The sequence below is a fragment of the Strigops habroptila genome, chromosome 13, assembly GCF_004027225.2.
Source record: "Strigops habroptila isolate Jane chromosome 13, bStrHab1.2.pri, whole genome shotgun sequence".
NCBI lineage: Eukaryota > Metazoa > Chordata > Aves > Psittaciformes > Psittacidae > Strigops > Strigops habroptila.
The window spans coordinates 11656627-11673077 of NC_044289.2; the positions used below are offsets into that span (position 1 = coordinate 11656627).

Consider the following 16451-nt stretch of genomic DNA (forward strand, 5'->3'; position numbering starts at 1 on the left):
TCGGCCGCTGGCCGGCTCCAGTGACCCTTGGGCTGCATTCCTACAGCCAGCACTGCCTCCATCATCCCCTGCCCACTCCTGTGACCAACCCTCGGAGCCACTCCGCAGGGATGTCTTTAAAACCCCATTACTCTGAGCACGACCCGACACTTCAGAAACCATTGGGGAAGTTAACAAGTCGCAGGGAACTATGTGCTGGAGTTTTTGTTTCAGTTTCCCACCCCCTCCTTGACTTATTAACAAAATATTTCCCATGACACTGGCGAAGGCCAACGAATCCATGAGTCACCCGGAACAAGGAGTCACGCACACACCGATCCATCAGCCCTGGCCAGCACTGCGGAGGGGCCCTTCCCTGGGAGGAGCTGCTGATAAGGGCCCTACAGCCGGGCTGAGCCGATGGTTTCACACTTTCCTTCCAGCCTCTCGGCTCCTTCCCGGGCCTGGGAGAGGGAGTCCAAGCTCCCCACACCCGTTGTGGGTAGCAGCCCTGCTTGCTCCTTGCTGGAGCATCAAACTGCAGCCTGGTTTGTACTGAGGCTTTTTGGGGGTGTTAATTCACAGGCAATCCCTCTGCTATCCGGCTAGCATGGGGATGTGTAGGGAGGGATTCCTAACAACCAACATGGGATTAAGGAATTAGCCACACAGTGTGGGTACTGCTCTGCTCATTCATACTTTGGACATACTGTAGGGCAAAGAGGGGGCATGCCGGTGCCTGGGGTCCCCCGTGCCTCCTCCTGCTGTGCCTGCACAGGACACGGGACCCTCCGCTCTCGCTCCTGGTCCAGCAGCACCCGCTCCCGCAGTGCCAGAACTGGAGCGAGGAGCCGCTGCCGGAGGGGAGCGTGCCCCAGGGGAGCAGGGACCTGGCCCCAGCTGGTTGGGATGACTCAGCCTCGCCTGGATCCAGCCCCACGTCTAAGATACAATTATGACTTATAAATATTTGAATTTTGTTTTCCTCTTTTGCAGCCAGCTCCCTTTCCATAGGCTACAATCGTTGTGTTCCTCTCTGGTGGCGCTGGAGACAGCAGAGGCCTTCTGCCTTCAACACACCGGACCCAGTCCACCACATAGTCTCTTCCTCAAAGAAGAAGATGCCAATGTGCAAAACGGCAAATAGACAGTCTGTAAACACCAGCCTCTTATCTTTTGGGCTTGGATTCAGGAATGTGCCCTCACAGGACTCTGACATTAAACATGCAGTGCTGGCGATAATGCGATTTAAGACCATTTAAGTTTAAGCAACTCAGTGCCCTTGGGTGCAGTGACAACACTCCCCAGCCACCCGCTTTCCCTCCTGCCCCACTCTATGTACCTTTAAACAGTCTAATGCACAATGATTCTACCAGAGATTTCACTGTCTTACTTCAGAAACTTATTTTCTTGAGATGATTCTTCCTTTCACTCTTAAATAGCACCGATACAACCCACCGCGGGGAGAGGAAGAGGCCACAGAAACTGAAAGCCAGGTACTTTCAAATTAAAACCAAATTATTTCTGGTGGCTCAGTTGAGCACGTCTTGAAATGATATTCTAAGAAGAAATCAAGATGGACTAAGGTATTTCTGTGCTTCCCTGCTGACTTTTACACAAGTTCCATCAGGGAAAAGAAGACTGAGAGCACAGGCAATGCACTGTCACGTCATGAGTAAGTACGTGACTCCTTCCCCTGCCGGGTGAGTAGATCAGACTGCTCCACAGGGCTCCTGAGGTGTTTTCTGGATCCAGTAATTGATCTGAGCCCTGACCTCTCCAACGTAGCTGTGGATTTACAACAAAACATCTATTCATCTCCAGCCAGATTTATTTTTAAGCATCCCCTTGGCAAGCGTGAATACGTTTTGTGTAATGGGTTCTGCTCCTGAGGCGAGCTGCGCTTGGTTCACTGCAGATTCCAAATATATTTGCACAAATTATTACTATTAATAATTTAATGGTTGTGTTTGAGATGCCGGACAGATGCAGAAGCAGCCCCGGCTCTTGCCCTGAGATTTTACAGTCACTGAGCTTTACCACCCTGCAAACAGTGAGGGTGTGATGGCAAACCATCAACACCAGCAGCCCCGTGAAAGAAGCTGCTGTTACAAGCTCAGGAGCTGATTTCCTAAGGGGGATTGACCAGAATAATTCATCCACTATGAGCCATTTGGCAATATTTCATGGTAGAAATGCTAATTCTGGCCATTCTCTCTCACGCTGAGCATCGGGGATGCCGGAGCCGAGCGGCAAACACCAGCGTCCTGCAGGTTATAGGATACAAAGGGGCAGCTGAGAAGTCACTGGTGGGGGGGCTCAGGACAGCTCAGGCCAATCTGCCGTGCAAGAGGGGCCCTTTGCCTCAGCACCGAGATGGCCCCAGCCAGGAAGTGTCACTACAAAACTCCCTGGGGGAAAGGACTAGAGAAAACCACTGGCTGGTGGTGTGCCGATGTTTGATAAGGAGGCACCAAGTTCAACAGCTGTGGGAGGAAATGATCCGCATGTTCAACAGAGGCCCAACATTTCCCATCAGGTTTCTGACTGATAAAATAGGATGTTTCAATATAATATGAAATAGGTATCTTGGAATAGCTCATTTGGGCAAAAATCCAACACTTTCTGCCTCTTGCCTCAGCTCCACAGAAAAGCCACACGCAAAATATCACCATTTCCCAGCGGTGGAAATTCTGCTTTTTGGCCAGTCTTAGTATCAATAGAAAAGAGCAGCTCAGAAAAGCCCAGGAAAACTTGTCCAGATGAGATTTATAGCCCTCGTTCCAGCTTGCTTTGCCGACAGAGGGATCACTGGCTGGCACAAAGCTCTGGTAGCCACATCCAGGCGGCTCTGCCCAGGGGCTGCAGCATTCCCTGGAAGCAGAGGTGTCCCAGGCAGTCACCCCAGCAGCATCCCGCTGCTCACCGGCCTGTGAGCGGCTGCAGCCTGGGCCGAGCTGAGCTGTGGCAAACACAAGGGTGTTTCCTCTTCATTCATCCAGTCTTGGTCCTTCCAGCGAGGGATGGGCGAGGGAGGCCAAAGTCTGAATCTGAGAAATTTAAACCATACGACGTTTGGGTCTGAGCTCAGTTTGAAGTGAGCTGACTAAAGGGGAGCAGAAATGGTTGCGGCTTCTTCTCTTCTCTCAAAACCTGCTCCCCCTGCTATTCCCATCACTGCAGAGGCCTGAATCTGTGGGAGCATCTGCTTCAGACACCCGAAGGAGCCACCGCAGCATCACAAGTAGCTGCTCTGTGGGGACCACAGCCATGAGGACCCTCCTCTCCCGCGCAGACCCCGGCAGCCACGGTCCAGCCATTCACTGCAGAGAGGCCCCTTGATGTGCAAGAGCTGCCCTCAGGAGCCAGGGGGACACAGCCCCACCAGCTCCATGCGAGTTCCTGCCTGCGCTGCCAGAGCCGAGGCACAAATACCAGCAGGAAGCGTCTGGAGCGGGTTCCCTGAGGGAGGGAGCGGCTTTGCCCTGCGAGAGCTCACTGGTGCCTGTTGTACTCTGGACTTTGGCTTTTGGCAAGGTGAACTCGCAAGCTTGGGCTGGCTTTTGCAGAAGCAGCAGCCAAAGGGAAGGCAGTCGGGACAAGCCTTGGAGCCAGGGACTGCTGGGTTGTAGCCTCAGCTTCAGCAGAGTATGAGACATCTCAGGCCATTGCTGATGCCTTTCCATGGCCCCAGTCCATGAACTGGGACTGGCTGAACTTGACACTTAGAGGAGCGGGCACCTCAGAGGCTGGGACAGCCTTCTGGCAAGGAACAGTGTGGGTTTCATAAATAACGAACACTGCTTTTAGCATGTAAATAGGACTTCTAGTAGAACACGGTACTAGGGACACAGCTCCCTGCCGAGAACTGAAGAAGTGAAAGCCCTTCAACCCCCTCCATCCACAGCATCCCCCATTCGGGAGTTGAGCTCTGCAAGCACGAAAAGAAACATGAACCAGGCAGGAGTTGGGTTTAAAAAGCAAAGCAGATGTGATCCAAAGGAGGTTTACCTTGTACCTAGCAGCCAAAAAGGCTGGACTTAAGCCACGGAGGAACCTGTCAGCTTCTCTCCTCTGGTCTACGTCATTGTGGTCCCGGTAGGACTGCGGTTTCCTGGTGCATGGCTGCTCACGCCTCCAGCAAGCAGGGTGCAAGGAGCATCAAAGCCACATCAGGGCCTCCAGGCACTAAATAAAAGCAGGGAAGCTGGGAGAAGCGAGCACTGCAAGAGGTTTGGGATTGCACAAGACTAATCTGTCTGTGCTGGCAAGGAGGAGCAGGATGTGAATGGGTGAAGGACGCGCAGCACTAGAGCACTCACTCATCACAAGAACTTGGAATCATAGAATCGTATCAAAGAATGGTTTGGGTTGAAGGGACCTTAAAGCTCATCCAGTTCCAAACTCCTGCCATAAGCAGGGACACCTTCCACTAGAGCAGGTTGCTCCAAGCCCCATCCAACCTGGCCTTGAACACTGCCAGGGATGGGAAGTATAATATTTAATTGCTTTAATTCCTCTTGGCTGAGAGGGAGGCTGACGTGCATGGCACAGCTCCCCGGGTAGCCCTGGGGCTTCCAAGGCGGAGGAGAGATGTCCTTCCCCAACAGTTACATCTGCTGGTTGAAGAAATCATCAGGGAAGAGAAACATGCTAAAGGGGCTGATTACAAGGGGACACCTTTCTCCATTCTGGGTGCTTCTCCACATGTTCCTTCTTTGCTTCGGTCCTTGTGACAGCAGGTGAGATCCACTGTCCGCCACTGGCAGGTAAAATTTGGCTGCAAGGACACAAGAACTGCAATGGACATGAGTATACGGAGTGGAAGCATCAAGAGGGGGCATGAGGGGCAATTATGGTGACAGAAAGGCCATAAACTGGGAAGAATCATAACGAAATGAGGAAATCAGCTGAATTTCAAGGGAGAGGCACGAAGCTGAGTTCATTGCCCTGTGATTGCCAGTCCCAAGCAAGAGACATTTTGATCAGCTACTGCACACTGGCCCATGTACCAAAAGCCAGAGAACATCCCCCAAAAAACACTCAAAAGCCACAAACTACCCGAGGAGACGAAGAGGACCTTGGACCCGCAGTAACTGTCAATTTAAGAAGAAATGCAAGCACTGATTACAGCCCGTGTCTCTTGCCAGAGAGAAAGGGAATGTTTCCCAACCAAATCATCCCTTCTGGCTGGAGGAGGAGGAAGAGGAAGGTCAGATCCCTTCCCGGTGCCAAAGCTGGCAATCAACCTTATCACCAACCAAGCAGCCATGCTCTGTACTCCAGCACTCTCCATTCATCATCCCATTTTCTCGCTGCAGTCAGTCTCTGATGCCTCATGAGATTAATAAACAAACAACTAAATCAATACAGTCATCTCGATCCCTGCAGGCCACAGGCTGTGAACAACATAACTTCTGCCTGAAAGAAGTATCAGCGTAAGAGAGGCTCCCAAGAGAGAAGTCCAGCACTCCAGATCTGTCCAAAAATCAACACATGCACACAGGTGAACAGTTCAGCAGTGCCCTGGGAAACAGGGATACTGAGCAGGTCCTCCCCTCCTACAGCTTCCTTATTTTCTCCTCAAGCATCATCAGATCCAGCCCTGACCCTCTCTGAAGTCCAGCCACTGAAGGAATATTTCCACATTCTTCATGACAGGCTGGGAAATAATCTTAGTTATTGACTCGACAAGGGCGCTGCTCTGCAAACATCAGTCCTCCTCAAAGACAGCCTTGGGCTCGCCAGTTCCTATCAATAGGGAACCTCACCAGGACCTCTCAAAAGCAGAGAAGCGTGTGTGTGAGAATGAAAGTAAATTAGGCCTGAACAAGATTAACAGGGATTTAATTGAACTGTGTGAACTGGAACTCCAGTCACAAGCTACTTATTAGCCTGTCTCAAGGGACTGTGCTGCTTGTGCCAGAGGAGCACAAGGATGCATTGTGAGCGTGGGACAGCTCAAGGGGATAGCAATGGCCACAGCTCTACAGATGAGCGTGGCCAGAGAGGCAGAGCTGTAGGAATGTGATCAAAAACGAAGCAAGGAATTCTCAACTCCCCATCATGTTTCTTCAGAGCTGAGGCTTGGCCTGTGGAGGGAGCAGAACTTCATGACACACATTAGCAGATGAAACTCAGCTCTCAGCCCAGCTCCTGGGCCTTGGGTGGCAGAGCAAGGTGCTGCTCGTCCCATGCTGCCAACTGGCTGGTATCTGGAGGCAGACCTTTGAAAACCTCCCCTTCACTAAAATTGACTTAAGGAGGCCTTCAACTCCCTTTGGGATGTTAATTACAAAACAGCCTGGAGAAAAATGCTGGGGAATTAAAGGAGTCACCACACTGGTCCTTCTCTAGCTTTGGTTTTCTGGTGAGGAAACCAACAGACGCTTGCCAGAGCTTGGCTCCCCACTCTGGTCTTACCACAGCCAAGAAGAGCCACCAGCCAGCTCCACACTCCTGCATGTAAACCTGAGCTACAGCCGAGGGGCTACTGAAAATCCCTATTACCAACCTACTGAATCCCATCTAATCCCCTGCCTGCATTATTAACAAATGATGCCTTTATTACTGCTACCTTCATGGGGGCTCTTGGAGCCAAAATCTCTCATGAGAGGCAAATTCATTTAGTCCTTGCACCACTTCCTCCTTCCTTCCCAAGAAGGTGAAGCTGTACTGGGAGCTAGTTGCCTACTTCCACGTCAAACACAGATACAGATGCACACATGCCTGACAGTATTAACTAACCAATTTCTCACAGATTAAAGGATCTGAAAGGCTTTCCCTTAATGGATCATTTTTATGAATAGGTTATTTATGTCCCTGTGTTCCTATAGTGTGAGTTCTGGCAGCTTTCACAATGAATGCATGGAAAAGGCAGCACAACTTTAAGAAGAGATTTCTTTTTAAACAAAGAGATTCTGATTGTATTTATTACACATGTCAAGAGAAACTAAAACACAGGGGATATTCATCATCTCTAAAAACACACTATAAATTCAGCTAACAAAAGCATTCAAATAGGTATAATACTGTTAGGAACAGACTAAGACATTTATCTTAATCCCTCCTCCCCCAACAAAACCAAACGCCAACATCCACGATTTCTACTTAGCAATGAGTAAACCAGCCTGCAAGCAGCTAGATGTAGAGGTGGATGTAGTAGCCTGCTATTTCAGGTAACAACCACACAGTGCTCACTGCTAACTGGTTCTTAGCTGTAGAAGCACTTCTATATTTTGGGTAATGTGTGTGCTACTCTTTCAATAGTTGCAGTTCCCGTTAAAACATTAACCCCTGCCTTCAGGCAACCTGCAGAAAACCAGAGTCTTTTAGATAAAACCACCACCATCCTCTTTCATTAAAATGCAAGAAATGATCTGCAGTACCTGTCCAGGGCAGTGGCCACACTCTTCTTTCCCCTGCAGATTCCAGACAGGAACACAGGTCCGTAATGGAAACTTATAACACAATATTGTTCTTTGTTATTTGCCTGGGAAATGTCTGTAATGTTTCTTTGTACTGACAACTCAAAGCAACTGTAGACTGCTTGTGTCTCCCATGCTTTGTTCTGTCCTCCTAGTATTGCCTTTATGTAGCTCAAGAGAAGGAAGAAAAAGAAAATGCTGAATTTAAAGCAGAACTCTAAGCTGGATTTTAAGCAGTGCACCTTGGTGTCAGCGTTCTGGTTAAGGGAAGCAGAGAGCCTGGAGCAGAGGAAGCAGTGAGAGGTTAATCAAACTGGTCCTGGGATCCATCTGTCTCACCCACCAAAACCAAGAGTGAGCAGAGGACATGGCTGTTCGAAACACTGATGGTGTAACTGTGGTGTTCAACTCCTGTTAAAGAACACCCAGCACAACACTGCTACCATATCTGGGCTCCCAAGGCATTTGTAAATTGAGGATGGGAGGCTATGTATGCAAAAAGGATCGCAGACTTCCAGCCCTGCTAGAGAGAAGCCTGTCCTTCAAAGCTGCTCTGAACCCTGGGTGTGCCTACAAGAGCAGGTTCTCCTCCCATTGACTCATTCGTGATCAAACAAACCAAGATGTGAGCTGGCATCAGGAAGCTCGAGCTGCCCTGCAGAGACTCTGTGGCTATGTCACCACCTATCTCTTTCCAGTCCTGTCTAGCCATATTTAAATCTAATACTAGGTTGTCCCTGGGCCTGGAGAGCTAGAGCCTGAAGGAACATTGTGTATATGTCTCTTGCCATATAGTCATGGTACACAGGCAGCTTGCCACCCCTTCTACCTCCTCAGGCTGAGATCATATTTAACTTCAGGGAGAATTCAGCAAGAGGAGATGCAGCAGACTGCAGCAGGTAAGGCTGGGAGGGAGATTGCAAATGCAACAAGCCCCAGCCATGTTGAAATGGAGCATGTGGTTAGCACTCAGCTGCCTGACAGGAGGTTTATCAACAGTACAGCCAGGCAGTGCTGTTTGATACACAACCAATTCCCTGCTCCAAGACTCCCACCTCAGAGCAGCTTCTCTCCAACACACAGTACTTGGGAAATGAAACTTGAGAACCCCATTAACACACACATTAAATTTTGCACCTTCCAGAATCAAACTGTTCCCTGCTTTTTGTAGTCCCCACCACAGCCTCAACTCCCTGAATTGTACCTGCTTTCCAGGGTGGGAATGTAAAGGAGAAGTGCATGGGTGGGGAGTGAGAAAGGCAGCGACGCTGGGGAAATGAAAGCTTTCATCTACTGCAGTCTGGGATCTGATGAGTTATTACCTAAAGAATTAAAGAATATGACAAAGACATTATTATTAAGCCATAAAATGCAGCTATGTATTTCAGACTAGATGACAACAGAGATGAATGAATACAAAGCTGTGTATTGTGGTATCCTTGATCCATTTGATCCCTCCGCCTTCAAAAAATACAACACAAACCAGTATCCAAAGGAGCAACCTGTGCTACACCTTCCCCAGGGACTGGACCAGGAACCCCAGCCAGCGTGGTGGAGCGAGGACAAGAGGCCTCTCTACCCAGCAGAAATGACAGAAGTCACTTTAATGGTGATTGACACATTAATCATGTCAAATGAAGTCCTGGACATATGAAGTCCTCTTTGCTTGTACGAAATCTATGGTAGAATCCCACCCCTTCCGCTCTTCTAAGTTCCTTCTCTCTTGTCTCCAAAAGGTAAAATGTGGCAATGCCAGAGAACCATTTAATCTAGTTAGTTGCCTTTGATGTCATCTCCGAGGAAGCGTGATTATAGGTGATTATTTTGCCTTTTGAGGCTCATTGGTCATGCCTTTATCGTTTCTTTTTGGTTTCCTTCTTAGGTTTCTTGCTTATCTGTGGAGCAGTCGCCTTTGGCTTCTTCACTGTCTCTGAATTCTTGGGCTCAAAACTGTCCGAGTCCTACAAGAATCAATTGAGAAACAGTCAGTAACTTGTTCTTATGATTTGCTGACAGCTCACTTTGGGAATCTGAGTACAAGCCAAAGGAAGCAAGTGCTGGGTATCCCTGTTGGAACACTTCTGTACCAAACTGAGTCCACATTTAATGAGACACAAGTGGCACCATCTCTGCTTCTCCTGCATGTGCTTTTTGATGTGTGAGTTTATGCACACAAGCAGCTTGTTACCAGAGAAGCCGTTAAAAGCTGAAGTGTCTAAACCAGCATTTGGAAAAGAAAAACAAAACCAACTTTAAAGGCAAGAAAATCAACACTAAATGAAAACTATTCAAATTAGGAAAGAGAGAAGATACCACATAATCACCAGTGTGCATGGAAACATTCACGGGTATTTCTGCTAAATGTTAATCATTATCATGGGCAAGACAAAAAAATCTTCCCCCACACAGTAGTAAGAATGCAAAGTTCAAAGCCTCCAAACTGAGCCCCAAATCCAGGGAGGGAATTGCAGGCAAAGCTTTTTTCACCTGGACTAACAAGGATTGCTTAGATATGCTGCTTGTTTCCTTCAGGGAAGATGACAGATAGTATTTCAGCCCTGGGAAATAAAGTCTAGTTATCTTGTAAAAACACAAGGGAACAGCGCCAGTCTCATCTGAGAAAGCACACACATGCAGATTGCCTCCTTTCATTAAATGCATTTGAGTATAAATATTGCTTTAGCATCTTGGTTTCTATCAGTCAGTGTGTGCCAACTGGAAAAGGACACACAAAAAACGGCTGAGCAAGACGTGCTAGTTTCAGGCTTCCAAGACAGCGCTCCAGATAATGGAGGGGGAGGCGAGCATCTGACAGTATCCTTTTAATCAAAGAGCTTGGTTCAAACGTCTCTCAAGTTACTGGGCTATTAAGAGTTCACATCTGTGTGGCTTTCCAAGGAAGGAGACTTGGCTGGCTTTCCAAGGGCTGTAATCAGCACACGGGGAGCCAGTAGGCTCTGGAGGAATGGAGCAATATGCAGTTATTGCCCAGGGATGCGGCTGCCGTAAAGTGAACACTGCTGCCTTCTAACGTTCAAACCAAGGTAGACTTCAAAGCCCAAAGCCTCCAAGACAGATCCTACTATCCTACCCAGACACAAGCATCATTCCCAAGATCTTGAGGGGGAGGCTTTGGAGTTCACAGTCTTGTAAATTAGTCATATGGACAGTAAATCTGGAGAAGGTAAAAAGGAGAGCAAGCAAACATCAAAGCACACTTGCAAACTCAAACAGTAACAGGTCTTTGAGCTTTAGCGGTTTCACTGGGGGCCTGGTCTTCGCTTTCACACTTCAAATTAAAGCTCTCACTCTTCCCAGCTTTCAAGAATCAGGCTCCTCAGTGTTTCACCAATGTTTATCAGGGGAAACCCTGATAACAGATGGGTGCAGGTGGCTGTAGAATAACAGTGGAAGACTTGCAATGCCACAGCATCGTGACCAGCAGCCGTGACCATCATCTCCCTGCTGGGAGCTGCAGCTCCTGAGCAGGACAGAACATTACCCATGCTGGGGCAGTGTCACTAATCCAGTACATCACTGCAACTTCACATCACACCAGCAGTTAAAGGTGAAAAAGTTGGGCCATGAACTGCATCCTTCACCCCATGCCTCGCCCTCAGGCATTCCGTTCCCCACATAGGCTGAAAATTTCCATGCTTCCTTCTGCACAGGAGGCAATAAAGACAGCCTGAAAACCACTTCCCATGCTGAGTTGTTACTGAAAATACACCACAAGCATTTAGACAAAATCTGTACCAAACCACCAGACTTGCAGCCTGATCACCAACACTGCAATCCCTGTCCCCAGCACCACAGGCACATGGAGCTCTTTGATCTGAAAAGCCCGGGGGATGCAGGTCATCCCAGTGGGGCCCAGTCTAGAGGAACAGGAATCCTGTAGCTCACTTCAACCTTTCACTTGAACCTTCTCCTGTACCAGCTGCATCAAAGCACCCTCCACTTGCTGGCATGGGATTGGGTGTCAGTACTGAAAACTGCCTTGCTCACTTTGGAACGACAGACTGGTTTGGGTTGAAAGAGGCCCTAAAGATCATCTAGTTCCAACCCCCTGCCACGGGCAGGGACACCTTCCACTAGAGCAGGTTACTCCAACCTGGCCTTGAACACTGCCAGGGATGGGGCAGCCACAGCTTCTCTGGGCACCCTGTGCCAGCGCCTCAGCACCCTCACAGGGAAGAACTTCTGCCTAAGAGCTCATCTCAACCTCCCCTCTGGCAGGTTAAAGCCATTCCCCTTGTCCTGTCCCTACAGGCCCTTGTCCAAAGCCCCTCTCCAGGTTTCCTGTAGCCCCTTTAGGCACTGGAGCTGCTCTAAGGTCTCCCCTTAAGGAGCCTTCTCTTCTCCAGGCTGAACCAGCCCAGCTCTCTCAGCCTGTCTCCAGAGCAGAGCTGCTCCAGCCCTCAAAGCATCTTCGTGGCCTCCTCTGGACTCCCTTGAGCGGGTTCATGTCCTTACATATCTTAGATATCTTGTATATCTTAGAATATATGCGAAATATCCCCTGTATCTTGTTCCCAACAACTGGACACAAAATAGAGCCCAAAGTCATTTCCTGAAGGGCAGGTCCTGCAAAGGGGATGCTCTGGCAATTAATAAAGCAAATCAGCAGTAGGACAGCCTGGTGTTGGGACTAAAGCCACTTCCTGCACAGTCAGGAACATCATGCACATTTAGCACACCTTGCCAGTGCTTCAGGTCACTTTTTTCCCTGATATTTAGAGAGACCCTGGCTCAGGTCTTTGTTCCTGACTTTCTGATATGGGGGTAAATCACAGGACAAAAGCTGGAGGTGGGAAAGCTGGAAGGAAGGAAATAGAACAATGAAGCTGTCATCAACCCCAGGGGCAGACCACTGTGTCTCCATTAGCTACTCAAAGTTCCCTCCCATCCTACTTTCTCCATCTCTGCCCATCAACATTAAAGAGCACTGCTTACTGTCTTATGGGACTTGGACACTGGCAGGATTATGGCTAGCACACAGATAAGCTGGAAAATGGCTCCAAAGAAGAGTCCGTAGCGTAGCACGTTCTCCATGAATGTGGGCTCAGGGATTTCAGGTGGGGAGAAATCCAACTCAGCAGCCATGGTGGGTGCACCCTTCTCCTCTAATGCTCTCAAGAAGACTGGTTACTACAAGGACGGAAAAAAAGAGCAATTATTTGCATCATGCCTTCTGGTATTCACTTGCCATTATCAAAAAATGACAGACTATCTCATGCAGGTTTGTTGAAGATACCCTTGATCTACAGAACCAATAACAAAGAGGGAAATGAGTGTTACATTTTATTTGGATGCTTCTTTTACCACCCGCCTATGTAAATAGTGCTTCAATGCTAGTATCAGTCCATTTGCAGGTGAGGGGAAGACAAACAGAATACGAACAATGTTCATGAAACAGTAAAGGAAGAGCTTAAGAAGTAAGAATATATTTCTCCCCGACTTATATGCAAGATGATTATTACCCATTTTCACTTACATTGTATATGTGGTCACAGCCTTGCTGGTTTAGATGGTGTACAAAGCCGACTGCTACTTAAATAAACCACACAGAAGGTAGAACTGTTGAAGAGAGAGGATGAGTTATGTGGTTAAAGTTAAGCATGGCTTTAGTGGCCGGTTACACAAAGCCCCATATACCTTGAGATGGTCACACAGGTAGTTTGTGGCAGAGTTAAACATTGACCTCCTGGGTCCCAAGCTAGTTTCTCAGCCACAGGAGCATCCTTTCTTCCTTCCTTTATCTTTTGCTAATGGAGTTGTCAATTCATTCTATGAATGAGTAATGGCTTTCTACATTAAGGGAGAACTCTCCTGCCACAATTGCTGGAGCACACCACAGAAAGCCCCAAAAGGGAAATTCGATTAGTCTGAGATGCCATCAGAGCTCAGCTGTGATTACTGTCTGAATCACTTCTCCTGACCTGTATGAGCCTGGTGCATACTTATTGAATCAGCACTGCTTATTGATACTTACAATCCTCTGTATCACTAAAGTTTGGGTGTGAGATTGTGCTCATGCACGTTTCAGCTGAATGGTGGTGATCTGCCTCCTAGAAATTATCTCCAAAGCAGGCTCTGTATTTCTCAGGCGAGGAGGAGATTTCTACACGCTGCAGATGTGACCCAGCTCAGAAAGATGCTAAATTTAAGAGTATAATTTGAGTAAAGTTACAGTTGATAAATTTAAGACGATTTAAGACAATTTGATGCTATTGCATAAAAGGCAAATGTCATTTGGCAAATGTCATCATATACTAAAAGGAGTGGTACATAAATGGCAAGAAATTATTTTAATTCAGCTGAAATACAGGATATTATTTTGAGTTTTAAAAGACAGGGGAAAATTCCAAGCTGCACAAGCTGCAGCCACTGGAAAGCAGAGACTGTGGAACCCCTGTTAGTGGTGATTCAGAAGAGCAGATCAGATCAGCCTTTGCCTGGGATGGGGTATGAGTGTATATAATCCTGCCTCTGAATCAGGCCCTAAGAACAAGTGTCTTCTCCTGGTCCCTTCAGGTCTGGACTTCAGTGAAAGGGCTGGGTTTTTTCAAATCCTGATTAAAACTCAGTAAGCAAGAGCCATGTGGGACCTGTGCATGAAGCCAGAATACACACTGGGCCACTGCGGCTCAGCAAGTCCCAAAACAGACCCAAAGACTGCACAGGACATACCACAGTGTCAACAAAGCACAAATGTGGCTCTTCCCTAACTCCTTTTAAAGTTAAAAAGGCTCTCTCCTCCAATCCACTAAGGCAGCAGTTCCTCAGCAAGAAACAGAACCATGAAGAACTTCACCCTTGAGTTGCATTTTATCACAACGTTATTTATTGGGCTCTCTCTTGAAAACATTATTCTTGCCCACCCCCTTCCTCAAACAGCACAGGAAGGGATGTGGCTTCATTCCTCACCTGGAGTTTTCCCAGGACAAACTCCTGCTGAGAATCCTGACTCACACACCTGAAACACAGCACACAAAAATAAACCAGAACAGGAAACTGATACAGTGAAAACAAATAATCCTCATCTTCTGCAAGTCTCCTCGTCCTTTCCCCTTTTCTGTTTCACTTCCCTTGAGGGGATTAGTAATTCTCTAACAAATCCCAGGTGACGTGACCAGCATCAAGAGCTCTCAAGCAGGCTGGGAGCAGCTGCCACTACCATTTTAAGCATTACCCTGTGAAATATGCTCAGAGAAGACCTGACATCATGCTCCAACTAGTCACAGAGTGTCCTTGCTTGCACAGGAGCCACAGCAGGCAACCCACATTCTGACCTATCAGTGGAGCTGAAGTAATATTAGCAAAATTCTTCCCTGTTTTAAAACTCCTGTGGTTAACACAGCACCCAAACCTGCCCAGGCAAGGAGGCTGAAGCTTACACACACAAGCAGGCCAAAGCTGAACCTGGGGGAAGCAGGGCTCAGCCTTCCCCACTGAACCCAGAGCGTGCACAGTGTGTTTCCTCACTGCAAGCACAACCTTACACTGTGCCTTGCAGTTCATCCAGCAGGTCCCTGGATGATAATGGAGTTTTCCTCTCTGTTCCCAAGAAGCTAACAGTTTCACCACCTCTTCCTTGGCTGTTGCTTCTTCTCCACAGGTTGTCAACCACCTTTTCCTCAGACCACCTCACCTATTAACATGGTTAAAGTAATTATTCTTAAATTGCATTTCAAGACGGGTACTCCTATGTCAGACCCTGAGAGGACACTTCCCTCTCACCCCTCCAGCTTACTCATGTGGTCTCACAGCAGCTACCACCTCTCCCCACAAGCCTGGTCATCTCACTGGAACATTACAGCAGAAACAGGTCACAAACACTTGCACTTCGCTACGGGAATTGATTTTGACTATTTGTTTAAAAACAGTCTTGCCTTCATCGGGGTTTTACAGCAAACAAATGGACATTTACCCTGCACAAAAGGACTCTCTCCTCAGGCAAATATCTTCTGTCCTCACCACAGGACCAGTGACGGGCTACAGGCTTGGGCTGCTCCTCCTCAGTAGGGTCCTGTGCACAGGATCAGACCCTATCATACATAACTGTGTGTTTTCAGGATCAGGGCCATAAACCAGACACCTCAATAGAGCCAGGGCACACCCAAACCTTTCTTTTTCCTGCCCTGTATTTCCCAGCTGGCATCTTCAAGACCTAGCACTATATAGATAATCAGTGTAGGACAAAGCTACAGGAGCACTTCAAGGGATAGACATTAGTTTCCTGCTGGGGTGGAAATAAAGAGCAACGGTATTGCTGCAGAACATAAAAGCTGCTGTCAAAGGATAAGGCAAGAAATGATTTAGTAGGTGCTGGGATGGAGACTGGTCATTATCGCCCTCAGGGGGGTCTGCGTGTGCTCAGCACCGCTGCGAACAACCATCACCGGGGCCGAGCAGCCCGTCCGCAGGCTCCCGGTCCCGGTGCCACCGGCCATACCAGGGTCCGAAAGGAGACGCAGCCGTGCGGCCTCAGCGCAGGGACACCCACAGCTCCTCCTCCCCTCCCGAGGGCACCGCGCTGTGCCGCTTCCCCCCGCGCCCAGCCCGGCTGCGGCAGCAGGAGCGGCCGCCACGGAGCCGGCGAGGCTGCCCCCGGTGATGCTGGAGGCAACGCTTCAGCACAACCCCTTCCACCGGCACCGCCGCTCCGCACCTCCCGCCCCGGCCCCGGCCCGCTCACCGCCCCGCTCGGCCAGGCCTCACCGTCCCGGAAGTGCTCCCCGCCCAGCCGGAACCGCGCCTCGCCCCTAGCAACCGCCCCGGGCACCGCGTTGCTAAGGGCGGCCTGCGGGCAGGGTCCGCCGTCCGGTTCCTCCCGAAAGGGTCCCCACAGCAGCCAAGCACCCCATGGTCCATGTACTCACCCCCTAAATCAATGCATTTTAATCCCCACCATCAATAACGTGGCCTTTCAGTCCTGGCGGGTTTCTCTTTATCCACGAGGTTTTGCTCTGCTCCCTTGAAGCGCTCTGGCAGTAATAATTAAGACACACTTTGGTCTTGCCAGAGATTAGTTTTATTTTT

General features: G+C 48.8%; 1 protein-coding gene across 8 annotated transcripts; it reads right to left on the reverse strand.

Moving 5' to 3' along the window:
- Positions 1 to 6895: 6895 nt before the first annotated feature.
- Positions 6896 to 16158, reverse strand: MANBAL (mannosidase beta like). Of its 8 annotated transcripts, none has more exons than XR_003993963.1 (6): positions 16108 to 16126; positions 14337 to 14385; positions 13402 to 13566; positions 12904 to 12986; positions 12363 to 12557; positions 6896 to 9367 (listed from the first exon to the last, which is right to left on the reverse strand). XR_003993963.1 is itself a non-coding variant. In XM_030502965.1 (5 exons), exons 4-5 carry the CDS (start codon positions 12510 to 12512, stop codon positions 9260 to 9262), a joined length of 258 nt encoding a protein of 85 aa, XP_030358825.1. In that variant the 5' UTR covers positions 12513 to 12557; positions 12904 to 12986; positions 14337 to 14385; positions 16108 to 16158; the 3' UTR covers positions 6896 to 9259. The 8 variants fall into 8 exon arrangements, 6 of the variants coding, with proteins under 6 accessions (XP_030358825.1, XP_030358829.1, XP_030358827.1 ...); XR_003993962.1 differs by lacking the exon at positions 16108 to 16126 and adding an exon at positions 15340 to 16031; XM_030502965.1 differs by lacking the exon at positions 13402 to 13566 and having other exon boundaries at positions 16108 to 16158.
- Between the last annotated feature and the right edge of the window lie 293 nt (positions 16159 to 16451).

Coding starts and splice junctions, on each gene's coding strand:
- MANBAL (XM_030502965.1), bottom strand. CDS start 12,512: ATGGCTGCTGAGTTGGATTTCTCCCCACCTGAAATCCCTGAGCCCACA. Junction 9,368..12,362: donor TGTCCAAGTCCCATAAGACA/GTAAGCAGTGCT, acceptor TGATTCTTGTAG/GACTCGGACAGTTTTGAGCC.